This window comes from Hydra viridissima, unplaced genomic scaffold (assembly GCF_058129835.1).
Source record: "Hydra viridissima isolate aposymbiotic clone 2 unplaced genomic scaffold, HvirCarnegie_v1 scaffold_16, whole genome shotgun sequence".
In the NCBI taxonomy this organism is placed as follows: Eukaryota; Metazoa; Cnidaria; class Hydrozoa; order Anthoathecata; family Hydridae; genus Hydra; species Hydra viridissima.
Window position 1 is genome coordinate 6,448,826 of NW_028324315.1, and position 14,620 is coordinate 6,463,445.

Here is a 14,620-nt window from a genome sequence, read left to right on the forward strand (position 1 = left end):
TCAAACTTTGAAAATCATTATCATCTTTCTCAATAAAATTCCTTATTTGATGTACAGGTAGAATTCCCTTAAAAACTACGCAAATTTTTAAAATGGAGTACATTTTTTACAGGTCAACAATTTGAACTTTTTTTTGGGGGATTTTAAAATATTTATTTTAGGGCTTTTCTTCCCTGAAAGTCTTTATCCTTGTTTTGCCATATTTAGTGAGAATTAGCGGAGTGAAATTTCTGATTTTTTCAAAGATTCCCCTTAAAAACTACAAGGAACATAATTGTATTTATATGGATGAAAAATTTCTGAAAGTTCTAAATTTTTTTTCTTTTTATATCAGAAATTAGCACAGTATGATATATAAAGAGGCTTGCTAACTAAGTCTAACAAAAAATAGCATTTTAGCTAGTAAAGTCCCTGAAAAACTACACAATTTTCCCCTTAATTACTACATTATATTAGGTAAAATAAGCCTCCACAAACTTACTTAGAATAGCCAGGAATCTTTTTTAACTAAAAAATTGTAAAATGGCTATAACTGGTATCTTTCTGTTCATTTTGTGCTCATAATCTCTAATCAAGTATGTATATTCTTTATTTTAAGTGTTTAAATAAGATAATAGTATGGGAAAACCGCAGTTTAATTTTAAGATTTCTTCTGGTAGAAAAAGAAGTAGAGCAAAAACAAAGCCATAAACTTGAGCTAAAGCAACAGTTTACAGAAAGGACATAGGAGCTAAAGAAAATCAAATATCAGAGGCAGTAGATTGGTGTCAGTAACATCAAAAATTTGATAATCTCCACAACAGAGAGTGGTTTGCAAGATAACTGTTCATTATTGGCTGCGTATAAGAAACTTGATAAACATCTCACCGAACAAGGTATAGAGTGACCAGTTGTGCTTCTATCAGATGGTCATTTGTTGCGGTTTGACTTTAAAGTTCATAATTTTTTGCGTGAAAAGCAAATCACTTTATTTGTTTCTCCGCCTGATACTACTGGAGTCACACAGCTATTAGATCAAGCATTAAATCAACAGCCCCATTGATATTACAATAACACGCAAGATGAGCTCTTTTCCTCTTTCCAGACAATAAATCAAGAAAGGTTCATGAATATCCTAGGAACAATGTGGAACAATTGGGCATCCGCTGCCAATATCATAGCAGCTGCTAAGAGAGTTGGTATAAGTAAGAATAGTCTTGTTGATGATATACAACAGGATAAATTTGAACAAGCAGCTCTCCTCATTGAAAAAACTGATGATGTTTCTCTACAATCTTCTACTCCTAAGAAAACAAGAAGTGTAACCTCAAAAGACGAATCCTTGGCAACAACTCCAAATTAACAATCCAAAGTTGCCCAAACAAAAGGAAGGTATGGTTCAGCTGAATATTGGAAATCAATGTATAAAATGTCACAATCATTCATTGAGAAAATATGAGAAAAGCCTCAATTTAGCAGAAGTGCCTGGTTTATTTTCAGTAAATTGGGTTAAACCCAAGGAGGTTAATCAAACAAAAACAACAAGGATCACTAATGTGCATGGATCTATGGAGGCTCAAGATTTGCTTTCAAAAGTGGTTTCTCTCAAAGGAGAAAAATATAAAAAAAAATTGTGATTCAGAGGAGAAAAAGAAACACAAGCTCCAAGAAAAAGAACTGTTTTATCATTGCAAACTGCAATGCTCTTGTGTAGAAGAATGTCTTGAAAAATCTTTAAAAGAGTGTTCGCAATGTTATTCCATTCTTAAATCAACAATGATTCTTCCTGCATCAGCAGCATCATCCTCTGATTCTTTAAAAAAACACTCGATTTTGATTCTGATTCAAATATTTTAAATCTTAATGACTCAGAGACGTTTTTTTAGATGAAATGTTTGTTTATTGCTTGTCTATTTTTCAGAATAATTTATGGTATTCATATTTTTTTGTCATTTTATGTTATCCAAAAAATACTTATTGCTGTTATTAAAGCTGTACTTAAATCTATACTTTTTTTATTAAACTGTATTAAATCTATACTTTTCTTATCATTTTTTCATATTTCCTATAATTCAAAATATACATTGTTGTTGTATTAAAAGCTTGATTTCCTATTTTAAAACTAGTGACCCCTTAAAAACTACATCCATAGCACTGCCAAAAAAAGACAAAATAAACATCTTTATGAGTTTTTAAATTAGTAAATATTACATTGGTGGATTAGAACAAGTCTAACATCTAGAAATAAGATAATTGCAAACTTAAAATTAAATTATTAAACAGTAGGAGGTCATAATGCATAAATTGAACCATTTTTAACACTGAAAAGTTGATTTGCATTCTCTTTTTGAGGATTTTAAAATTATAAAAGAGGTAAATTTTTAATTAATTTGTCATCTAGAATATTTAGAGATACTGATTCAATCATTGTTTAATAATCTCATTGACATTAGTGGAACCCAGAGCTGGAAGTTTATATGTGTAGTGTTTAAGGATTGTATGTGTTTTTAAGGGAATTCTACCTGTATTATAAAATTCATAAGGTATAAAATTCTTGTACTTCATAATTTAATTTCATAAATGATAAAGTGATAAGATAAGAAAATCTATTAGTGATAACTTTCATAATCAAACCTGTTCTTTCTTCAGTAGATGATTTAGAAAATCCAGCTTTTGGGATGGTGTCCACTAAGAAAACTGAAAAAAGATTTTATTATCATATTCATTTCTCCTTTAATAACTTTAATTAAAGAAGTGTTAGAATGTACAATGGGAATAACATTAAGTTAAGAAAATGTAATTATGCATCAAAGTATTTTATCAATAACTTAAGTATAAAATAACATCTTTAAATGAAACTTTCATAATCAAACTTGTTTCCTTTTAAGTGTGGTTTTCATAGAAGCTTTAGAATTTGAGATGCTGGTTCTTTGTTTTTTCATCTTATTAATTTCATAATTTAACTTCATAAAGAATAAAGTGATAAGATAAGAAAATCTATTAGTGACAACTTTCATAATCAAACCTGTTCCTTCTTCAGTAGATGATTTAGAAGGTCCAGCTTTTGAAATGATGTTGTCTACTGAGAAAACTGAAAATAGAATGTCAAATTTTTAAAAATATCATCATCTTCAATTACAAACATTAAACTAAGAAAATGAAGTTGTGCATGAAAAAGTAAGCATTTTTTCAATAACTTCAGTATAAAGTATGGAGCAAGAACATCTCTAACTGACAAAGCTCATTATCAAACCTGTTTTCTCTTTAGCTAATGATGTGGTTTTCAAAGTTCTAGAATTTGGGATGTCAGTGTCTATCAATGAAATGAAAAATAAAAACTCAAACTTTAAAAATCATTATCATCTTTCTCAATAAAATTCCTTTTTTGATGTATTACTAAAATTTATATGGTTTAAAATTCTTGTACTTCATAATTTAATTTCATAAAGGATAAAGTGATAAGATAAGAAAATCTATCAGTGAAAACTTTCATATTCAAACCTGTTCCTTCTTTAGTAGATGATTTAGAAAATCCAGCTTTTGGGATGGTGTCCACTAAGAAAACTGAAAAAAGATTTTATTATCATATTCATTAGTCCTTTATTAACTTTAATTGAAGAAGTGTTAGGAATGTACAACGGGAATAACATTAAATTAAGAAAATGTAATTATGCATCAAAGTATTTTATCAATACACACTAAAAAAAAAGCTATAATAGAGGTATGTTATTCTACCTGAAGGTAGAAACTAATATTTTTAGGGTAGAATAATCGTTTCTTAAGTTTAAGCAGTGAAAATGGTAGAAAGTTCTACCCCTGAAGAGTTTTCTATCTTTGCGTTAGATGTCACCAGAATGCAGCTCGCAAACTATAAATTTGACCAAACTATAAATTTTCATGACCATGCTGCAACATCATGTGATTTTTCAATCACATGATGTTGCAGCATGGTCATGAAAAACATCTGAAATTTTTGTGTAGTTTAGATGGTTGTGTTTATTGCTATAACACTATTAATACATATAGATGACATGTTTTAAAATTTCATCAGTCTCATCTAGTTTCCATAACTTCCGATAAACTAAATTTATCTAAAGATAGAGAAGAAAACGTTGAAAATTTTGTGGAAGTGGAAGCAGAAAACATAGCAATTATTGAAAGTGTGGATGAAAATGCAAAAAAATTAATGACAGAATTTTCTGATTTTTTAGAATCTTTTGGAAACAATTTATGTGTAACACAGCTGCAGTTGCGCGAAAAACACATACTGCCACTTTCAACAGCTTCTTCAATATGTAATAAAATTAAATGTTTGCTTGATTTGTTCCAGAAACAGTATTGTATCATTGGGCTTGATTTAAATATTCAATGGTACTATCGTTACATTCTCTGCAGATAACTTATCCTCTCATTTTTTTGGTAGTTTTTCTACTTACTTCTCATCTGGTAGAGTTTGTCAATACTGCATGATTTCGTTTAAGTTCATTCAGAATCTTCATGCCAATTGAGAACATTAGATTTACATAATTATCATGTTCAAGAAGTAAAGACCAATAAATCACTCAGTGGTGTGTACAGTGTTTACAGGTGTGTTTTAACTTGAATTTATAAATCAATGGAGTAAGAATAACTCATAGTTGATAAATTTTAATATGTATAATTATATTTTGTAGCTGTTAGAAGAGGCAAATCTCATAACTGGAAATGAAGGAACCAGTAAAATAAACCAGTTCTTTACAGCTGAAAGATCTATAAAGATACTGGAGATGACCAAGTCAGGGAAAAGAAATGCAAAAAAAAATGACTTGATGACTAACATTATAGTTGCCATAGGATCTGAGTCGAATTTCAATATTGAAGGTTTGTAATATATCTGTTTATCTTTAATTTATTTTGTGTTTATTTATGTAAAAAAGTTATAAATACTTTTAGCATAACAGATAAGAGAATTGATGTTGTGTTTGCCTGCCATGTTTGGTGAAAGATGGCTTGTGATAAATAAGGTCTCAATAGTGTTTTGAAGCTACAATTCTCAATGAGGCTTATGATTTTTTGATTTTTAAAGTGCTTTTTTTTACTTTTGTCAATATAAATGTAATATTTAAATTGACAATTCTGATATTTTTAGGAATTAACTCTAAGCACACCAATCACTTGTTCAAATCAAGCCAATATTCTGCATTTTGAAGATGTGCATATAGCAATCTACGTCGATGATTTAGTTATTTGTAACTTTCAATCCATCGATGAAGCATTAAAAGTCTTGATAGCATATTATTGGGTTTTTGAAATAGCCTTCGAACCATGACTACAAAAAACATTGACATTTTTCGCCAACTATATTTGTAGACTTAGTGAGTTCCGTGTCAGTCCACCAGTTCAGCGATTGCTGAACAAATTGTTGGAAACTTATTATAATCATAATATTTTTTTTTTTTAATGTGTTGTTTTCACTGTTGTTGCAAATTTTTAAATCTTAACAATAGCAAAAAGAAAATATGCAAAAAGCAAAAAAATATAAAAAAAACTAAGCCTGCCTTTAAGGGTGGAAAAAAATACCTTATACATAAGGGTATAATAAAATACCTTAGTAATATTCTACCTTAAATGGTAGGATATATGATATACCTTTGAAGGTAGGCAAAACGGTAGATAAATATACCTTTTAAGGGTAAAATTGTCTACCTTGCTTAAGGTAGTAAGTTATAGCTTGAGGTGTTTTTTTCTACCTTAAATAAAGGTAGACTAAAATACCTTATTATGTAGGGTATATTTTTCTACTTTAAAGGGTAGGATATGTGATATACCTTTAAAGGTAGAGATTCCTACCTTTTTTTTTTAGCGTGTAACTTAAGTATAGAATAACATCTTTAAATGAAACTTTCATAATCAAACTTGTTTCCTTTTAAGTGTGGTTTTCATAGAAGCTTTAGAATTTGAGATGCCGGTTCTTTGTTTTTTCATCTTATTAATTTCATAATTTAACTTCATAAAGAATAAAGTGATAAGATAAGAAAATCTATTAGTGACAACTTTCATAATCAAACCTGTTCCTTCTTCAGTAGATGATTTAGAAGGTCCAGCTTTTGAAATGATGTTGTCTACTGAGAAAACTGAAAATAGAATGTCAAATTTTTAAAAATATCATCATCTTCAATTACAAACATTAAACTAAGAAAATGAAGTTGTGCATGAAAAAGTAAGCATTTTTTCAATAACTTCAGTATAGAGTATGGAGCAAGAACATCTCTAACTGATAAAGTTCATTATCAAACCTGTTTTCTCTTTAGCTAATGGTGTGGTTTTCAAAGTTCTAGAATTTGGGATGACAGTGTCTATCAAGGAAATGAAAAATAAAAACTCAAACTTTGAAAGTCATTATCATCTTTCTCAATAAAATTCTTTTTTTGATGTATTATAAAATTTATAAGTGTAATGTTCTTGTACTTCATAATTTAATTTCATAAAGGATAAAGTGATAAGATAAGAACCTGTTCCTTCATAAATAGATGATTTAGAAGGTCCAGCTTTTGGGATGATGTTAACCAATGAGGAAACTGAAAATAGAATGTCAAATTTCAAAAATTATCATCATCTTCAATTACAAACATTAAACTAAGAAAATAAAATTATGCATAGATGAACTATTATTTAAAAAACTTAAGCATAAAATATGGAGCACATGATTAGATATTAGGATAAGAAAATCATTAATTGATAAACTTAACTATCAAACCTGTTTCTTTATTCTTTGTATATGTGGCTTTCATAGAACTTCTAGAACTTGGGATGCCAGAATGTACTGAGAAAATTGAAAAGAAAAGGTCAAATCTTAAAAATCTGTATCATCTTTCTCAACAAAATTACTATTTTGACGCTTTATCATTTGTTAGGAACTTAATTGTTATCTATTTCACTGCTTATTTAATTTAAGAACTTACATTTTAATATAAGAATTTATTTTTAAAACAACTTAAGTACATAATTATATAGAATAAAGTACAAATTTCTAAATCAGTCAAATGAATCAAATTTTGAATAATTTTTATATTTAGACAAACAAAGCTATAAAATTACAAAAACAAAATTGTGATATCTCATATTATTTAATTTCAATCTTTCAAAAGTTGCTCAGATTTACTATTAAATCACATCTATTAAGTTTTCTTTTTTTTTTTCAAAAATAACCAGTTAAGAATGAATATATACTATTTTATGAATAGATATAACTTTTCATACTAAAAGCATTTACTAGTTTAAATGCATAGAGATAAACTTTAACAAACTTTAGAAAATTTGATTTATCTAACTCTAAGATGTTTGAATACTAAGAAATTTGAACTTTAACTATAAATGGAAAAGCCAAATGCCTATTCTTAAATTCAAGCTTTTCTCATGAGTACAAAAGCTCAAAAAGAACTGATGGCCGCAGCTTTAAAACTACATTGGGTACCAAGTTTATGATTTTTGAATACCCAGTTTACAATATTAGAAGAGCCAAAATTTGATTTTTTAGGCAACTAGGCTTTGATCTTTGCAGTTTTTGGTTTTTTAACAGTCCATTTATGCTCTTTGATTAGCCAGTTTTAATTTTTTTTTTTTTTAATTTTTATTTTAATTTGTTTTTTTTTTTGCTTTTGAAAAATATTTTTTTGAATGAGTAAGCAAAGTTGATTAAACTTTGTTTGTATTACATAAAATAAGCAACTAAATAAAAAATTCTATTTTTTCAATTTCAATTACTGAACACAACAAATGCTCTAAAAAAAATTTTTTTAATGGAATTAAATTGCTAATATTACATATAAGGAAAAGATTTGTATATGACTATTGAAAAATGAATAAACATGCTATATTGTATGTATTTATACTTTTTATGTAAAATTGTGGTCCTTCAAAACATTTGCAGCTTTGTAAACTGCTCTATTTTAATAGCAAAAAAAAAAATATTACTTTTTGCTGTCAACATTGTATTATCAGGAGTGATATTGACTTTAGATCATGGTTTTATTCTGCTTTGGTAGTAGAACTTTCTAATATTAAATATATCTATCTTATAATTTTTTTTTTTTTAATAAAGATTTTTTATAATAACAAAAAACAATTTAGCTTTTTTGAGATTATTTTATGAAAGCTAGGAGGGAGATAAAAAAAAAGAGACTAAGTACTGTTTTAACAAGTTAATAGTATGTTGAATAATCAACCAATTTGATTATGGCAGTTCTTTAGAAACAGAACATAAGGATGAAAGTTGTTTTAAGTGGAGTTAAATCCATTGAAGAAATTGCATTATGGATTAACTTGTTTATCATAACTTTCTTGAGAAAAAGATGATTCCTTATGCTAATGATAGAATACCTCTTCTATGGACATTTCAATATGACAATCAACTAAAATACATGTTTAAACTCATTAAACAATGTTTTGAAAAGAATCAAATAAAAGTAATGAAGTGGCCAGCTCAATCACCTGATCTCAATCAGATAGAAAATTTATGGTATCAAGATGAACTCACTGTAAAACACAAGACCTTTGAGAAATAGTGATGAACTGTATAAAGCTATTGAAGCCACATGAAGTCACACACACACAAAAATCTATAAACTAATTCAGTTTATGCCTAAAAGATGTTTCATGATTCTAAAAAGAAAAGGATGTTCCATTAATCATGGATTATAGTATTTTTTTTTTTTAGTAGTCGTAAAAACATTCCTTATGTTTTGGAGTTCCAGAGTTTCAGTTTTTTTTACAAGAATGAATTTAGTTTTTTGTTTACAGAATTCACTTAAAAATTAAGTTCAAAAAATTTTATACACACTGTAAACCAAAAAGATCGCTAGATTCAACTATCTTCAGCCTCTACTTTTTTTACATACTTAAATGCTGATTAGATATGTTATTTGATTCTATTAAACAAATCTTAAGTCAATCAGAAATGACAACTTCTTTTTTACCCTATTTACCCCCTTCAAGTGATAAAGTTAACCCCTTTATGATATTGCCTCCTTTTAAAAAAAAAAAACTTTTTAAATTAACATCTTTTGTTATCCTCCTTAAAACAATAGTTACACCTTATAAATCTTAACTTGAAGTGATTTAAACTCCTTTTACACCATAACTCCTTATAATATTAATTAAAGAAAAAAGTACAATACATGTAACAAAAATAACACAACTAAATTTATATTACAAGATTTTATCTTATCTAAGCAAAAAGTGGCAGCAGCAGATTTCAATCATTTAGCATAATCTTTATGCCCAATCCTTTGTTTATAATGAGACCAACTTAGTTTAAAAGTGTTTTGAAAAGCTTCTTCAGTTTGTTCAACATACAATCCCAGAGAATAACTATTAAATTTCACAAATGGGAGAATATGGCAGAAAACTATATGCACTTTCTAGGTAAACTTCAGCTCTGCATTTAAATGTATTTTTGCATACTGCTGTGAGTATAAAAATGATATTTTAAACTCTTCAATAACTGAATAAAAGAATCACCGCCTAATTCTTGTCCAAAGGTGCACTCTTAACATTCAAAAATTTTGAATGTTAAGAGTGCACCTCTGGACAAGATGTAATGAACTATAGGTATTAAATTAGTTTGAGATGTTAACACATCTCTTTCTAAAATATCTACTTTTTCCAGATGTTTAGTGGCATTGTTTCCACCAGAGCCAATCATACAAAAACCTCAAAGCAAGATACAATGTTCTTTAATTGTAAAAAGAGACCAATGATTTAAATGTAGTCTACCAAATAGTGTCACAGTCCCCATAAAAAAATATAATTCTGGTGTTGGAATAAGCCATTAAATTCATCTTCAACATTTTTATCTAAATCAATGATTCGAGGACTAACATTATTTTAAAAATCTTTCATCTACAATCGCTTTGCCCCATTTTTAACAAATAAGTTGTACTTATGATCAAAAGATCCTAGCATTCTTGGAGTACCATTTTCTAGGGAACAATCACCTTCACACCACCAGCAGGCATATTTACTGGAATGAGAAGACTAACCAAAGATGCTGTTAGCACATTTTAAGTCAAATGCAAGATGATAAGTAACATCATTTACATTTAATCTACTCAAGGTCTTCTGCAAATTTCAATTGTCTTTACAAATATCTTCTGCAATAGTAGGAATAAAACCCTTTTTAACTCCACTGTTAAAATAAATTGCTTTAAGAAATCCTTGACTTCTATCAACTGATACATGCACCATACTGAAGAGAGGATATAAACCTTTTTCCATAAAAATATTAAGAATAAATTCAGAAGTGTATAAATACTACATCTTTTGTTACAGTTTCATCAATGGTAATAATGCTATCATACTAGTTATATTCCAGTACAGAACCATCGATTTTTTAATCAGATACCATTTCAAACAGTGACAGAATTAACTCTTTATGAATCCTGCCATCTATGTTATAGCGAATTTCACAAGCATTTGTCACTTGCAGTTGACTAGTATCCTACTGCTGACTATGACAAAAAATTTTACACATCAAAGAATTGAACATATTTATGGAGATGCTATTTCATTCAGATCAAAGTTTTATAAAATGATTGAACTTGTATCAAATCCAAGCATAACACCATCTGATTTTAAAGCACTTAATCCTATTTTTCTTCTTGATGTAACCAAACAAGTAGAAAGAATAAAGTCATCTATGTTGACATTCATGTTAGCGCTACTTTTCATCAAATGTTCCAGCAAATACTCAAACCTTACCAATTGTTACCAGTAAGACTTGTAAATTGTCAATCTGATAGAGAGAAATTTAGGTTGATGTATTGATATGATTAACTCGGTGTAAAATCAAAAATAAGATTAAGATATATCATTTTACTGAATAATATATCAAAAAAATGAAGTCAGATATCCAAGTATATAATGACTTTTCAGGTTAGTTTTAAGCATAGCTGGTTAAACATGGCAAAAATGGATTGAAATATATAAAGATTATTAAAAAATTGTAACCACTAATTTGACCATGTGTTAATGGTTAAAAACATGGTTAATATGGAGGTAAATAAAACTAGATTAAAAGTAAAATTAGGTGATCAGAAATAATGATCTGACAAATAAAAGATTTAAGAATGATTTTTACTTCACTTAACAAAGCTGGTTAATAATGTAAGTAAAAGTGTTCTTTAAATAATTCTATTTGAACAGTATTAAAAACAGTAATTAGTTCTGTTTTATAATACATTACGGAAAGAGTAAATGACATTTTATATTTTAAAAACTTTTTAAGATTTGAGCAGAAAGAACATTTTTTTCCAGGAAACAATTAAGTTCATCTGGCAATGATAGAGGCATAGTTTATTAAAAAATTGACCTAGTTTAAATTTTTCCAACTTCCTGATGTATTTTAGGACATTGAAAAGTCTTTAAGTGTAACCAATTCATTAAATTTTTAACTGAAGTTTAAAGTAATTTCTAACTTTATTAAATATCAATTGCAGTCCATTTTCTCAATCTCAAAAACTACTTGCATGCTCATTTCAAATCCCAGATTGATTTTCAGCTTTAGAAAGAAAAATTCTGGAAAAACATGCCTTTCAAATTTTGTGCTTAACATGTGTTTTTCCAACTAGATGTGAAAAAAACTATAACAATTCCAGCTTAACTAAACTAAAACTCTTTTGTGGTTTAAGTTATTATATTAATAATCCTTGACATTATGCTGACTCTATAAAGCACTCAAATAAAGCAATTTTGCGACCCCCAAATAAAAAAAATGATTAAACAGTAACTTGTTTGTACTACTAATAATTTAAATTCATCTGTTTATTTGTGGACTTCATTTGCTGTTGTGCTAAAACTGTTTGGCAAATATTACTTTTGAAACTGTAAAAGTAATTGAGTTAACTTTGAGTGCAGGGTAACTTTCTACAAAAATATATATTTAATAGTAACTTGCACAACATTCAGAAAACAGTATACAGCTGAGCATAGAGAAGCAAAGATTTAGAATATAAATATTAGCTTTTATAAGAAAAATACAAACAGCTTCATTAAGTGGAACAACACTCCACTAATTTCTAAAACTATTTAGCAAAACTGTAAAAAAATAAAAATATTTAGCAAAACTATTAAAAAATAAGACTATTTAGTAAAAAATGTATAGCGATTTTTTTACCTTTTTCAAGTTTCTGAAAAATTCTCAATATGTTATGTATGCTGCAAGACAACATAAACATTTCATCACCATTGAAGAACATACTTGTAATAGGCAATTTTAGCCCTTTTTTTATGGCTTTCAAATGAGTAATGGAATCTAAATAAATGAAAATACAAACACTAGTTTCTTTTTTCAGAAATTGTGCTACAAAATTCTTCTCATTCATAGAATAACTATAGAGAAAAAATTTAATGCAACACATTTTTCTTCTTTAACCATTTTTATTTGGTGAAAACTAATGTACTGGCTGTACCGCATTAGTTTGAGCTGAACACAAGTTTATTTCTCATTCTTTTCTGTAAAAATTGTGGACAGATGTTGTTAGAAAAGGTAATAATGAAAAATTAGACAGGAAGCCAAAGACCATAGACTGTAAATTCCTAAGAATGCTACACTATCCCCCTTCCAGACTTCTCTATTTGGTAGAGAAATTTTGCTTTAACAATACCAAGTATACATTTTAACTTAAACTTTTAAAACTTTATTCTTTAAATAAATACCATTTTGTTGAGAGATTCCCAAATAAATTTTTTTGAATGCATTTTTGAATTTTTATCAAGTTCCTTAAATCTTATAATAAACATAACTGCAGTTGTTAAAAATATTTAGTAGTTTTAGATAATTTTTTAAAGCAATTAAAATTAATTGTACTACATTTAGTAGAACAATTAACTTTTAATTGGTTTAAAAAATTATTTATTAGTTCATTTCTAGATAACCATAAATAACAGATCCAGTTTTGTATGTAAAAAAAAAAGGAATTAACATTTAAATTAACATGAAAAAATACAAGCAACACGTTTGAAATCTAAACTAAATTTTGAATGCATATATATGTATATGCTTGTGTATGTGTGTGCAGAATTTGAGATAAAATGCAAAGTCTGAAAAATTAACAAACTCCCTTACCAAGACTTTTGCCAGAAACTGAATAAACAGCAAATAATCTTTTACAGTAAATTAAGAACTCTGTGTGTTCAGAAAATAATATTTAAAAAATTTTTATTTGTGTTTGAAATTAGAATTTAAAAATATGCTTAATATAACAAAAAAAAAAAAACAAAAAAAAAAAAACATTAAAGAAATATGAACAAGCAACTTGATTTTGAAGCTGGTAAAACAAAAATAAAAACTTCCCTGAATCCTTAGCAATACATCAATATACATCAATGAAATAATATACATTGAGCTGTTAAGTCTGCTTTGACAACAAGATATCCAATATTAAACAAATCTTTGGTCATTACAGAGAAACTGGACTTAAAATCAAGTCTCACTATAACTGACTGAAGAATAGCCACTGCAAGTGTAGCATTGACTATATTTGAGACCAAAGAATCATCTTTAACAATATTATATTGCCAACTTTATGAATATCCTAGAAGAAAACTCCTGTAAAATAATGTTGATATTGAGATAATATTTGATATCAGTATCATATGAATGTAAACTTACATGCTAAAAATGTTTTAATGTTTTTTATCTGTTAAATAAATCAGAAACAATTATCATTTTGTTAAACTATTTCAGTGCCATATATCAGGCAGTTTATTTACTCTTTGTTTTTGAAAATGTATTAATTTGTAAAAAAAAATATCTACTCTTATTTTTCTGTAATTAAAAAAATTACAAGATTATTGAGTGCTTTATGATCTATTTAAGAGGAGAAACATCACTTAAAAATAAAAGCAAAATTTTAAAAATAATAAGGAGAAAAATACTTAAATAAAAGTATAAATTAATAGTAATATTACCTAAACTCCAAAGTACAAATATGACCAAATATTTGCTATAATTTGGTACATTATTTATGTAATTATCTAATATTATCTAGATTATGTAATATATATTGTTCTCCAAATTGATTGCCAGGTTGAAACTCTCCCCACTCCAGATTTTTTTTACATTTAATCAATCATATGCATTAGTAAACAAACTATGTTGACAAATAAATCTAGAGTGCTAAATATGTATAACTACAAAAATTAAAACAAATATACTTTTGCTTTTTTTTATCTTTCAAAATTTTTACCCATTATGGTAGCCAAGGTAACCAATTTATATTTATTGTATTTACAAAAAAAACCATACATTTACAACACAAATGATGTTAATGTTAACACTTGTTAAAATTAAAATTTACTACAGCAGATTTTAGCTTTTCTCAGTGTCCTATAGTTCTTTTATAGTTCACTCAAACATTTTTAAAATAGTGATAAACAGCTTCATCACATTGTTCTGCATAGTTACCTAAGCTAAAATTATTACTTTCTACCAAGGAAATGTAATACACAAAAACATGTATTTTCCATAAAACCATCAAATCATAGCCAAAAATATCTTTTGTATATAGTTGAAGTCTAGAAAATAAACTTTTGAATTCTTTAATTTTAAATATTAGTACCCAGTTCAGAACTGAAAATTGCTGATTTCACTAATAAAAATATA

At 27.3% G+C, this 14,620-nt stretch overlaps 2 protein-coding genes and 3 pseudogenes across 3 annotated transcripts in view; 2 read left to right on the forward strand and 3 right to left on the reverse strand.

The window, feature by feature from the left end:
• Window positions 1-13,024, reverse strand: part of LOC145198037 (uncharacterized) — a 61,755-nt gene extending 48,731 nt beyond the window's left edge. Inside the window, exons 1-9 of one of the 2 annotated variants that reach the window (XM_090073487.1) lie at window positions 12,131-12,844; window positions 6,716-6,781; window positions 6,471-6,536; window positions 6,255-6,314; window positions 6,027-6,092; window positions 3,481-3,543; window positions 3,233-3,292; window positions 3,005-3,070; window positions 2,614-2,676 (exon numbers count right to left, since the gene is read on the reverse strand). In XM_090073487.1, the coding sequence (XP_089929613.1) occupies window positions 2,614-2,676; window positions 3,005-3,070; window positions 3,233-3,292; window positions 3,481-3,543; window positions 6,027-6,092; window positions 6,255-6,314; window positions 6,471-6,536; window positions 6,716-6,781; window positions 12,131-12,374 (754 nt within the window). In that variant the 5' untranslated portion in view covers window positions 12,375-12,844. Of the gene's footprint in view, window positions 1-2,613; window positions 2,677-3,004; window positions 3,071-3,232; window positions 3,293-3,480; window positions 3,544-6,026; window positions 6,093-6,254; window positions 6,315-6,470; window positions 6,537-6,715; window positions 6,782-12,130 lie in introns of both variants that reach the window. The other variant, XM_090073486.1, reaches the window with a different exon arrangement.
• The window catches only part of LOC149877743 (uncharacterized), a 392,865-nt gene that overhangs the window by 201,097 nt on the left and 177,148 nt on the right, over window positions 1-14,620 (reverse strand). The window lies entirely within an intron of this gene.
• LOC145197001 (uncharacterized) lies at window positions 93-1,836 on the forward strand (annotated as a pseudogene).
• On the forward strand, window positions 3,914-5,419 carry LOC149877765 (uncharacterized; annotated as a pseudogene).
• On the reverse strand, window positions 9,114-10,668 carry LOC149877766 (uncharacterized; annotated as a pseudogene).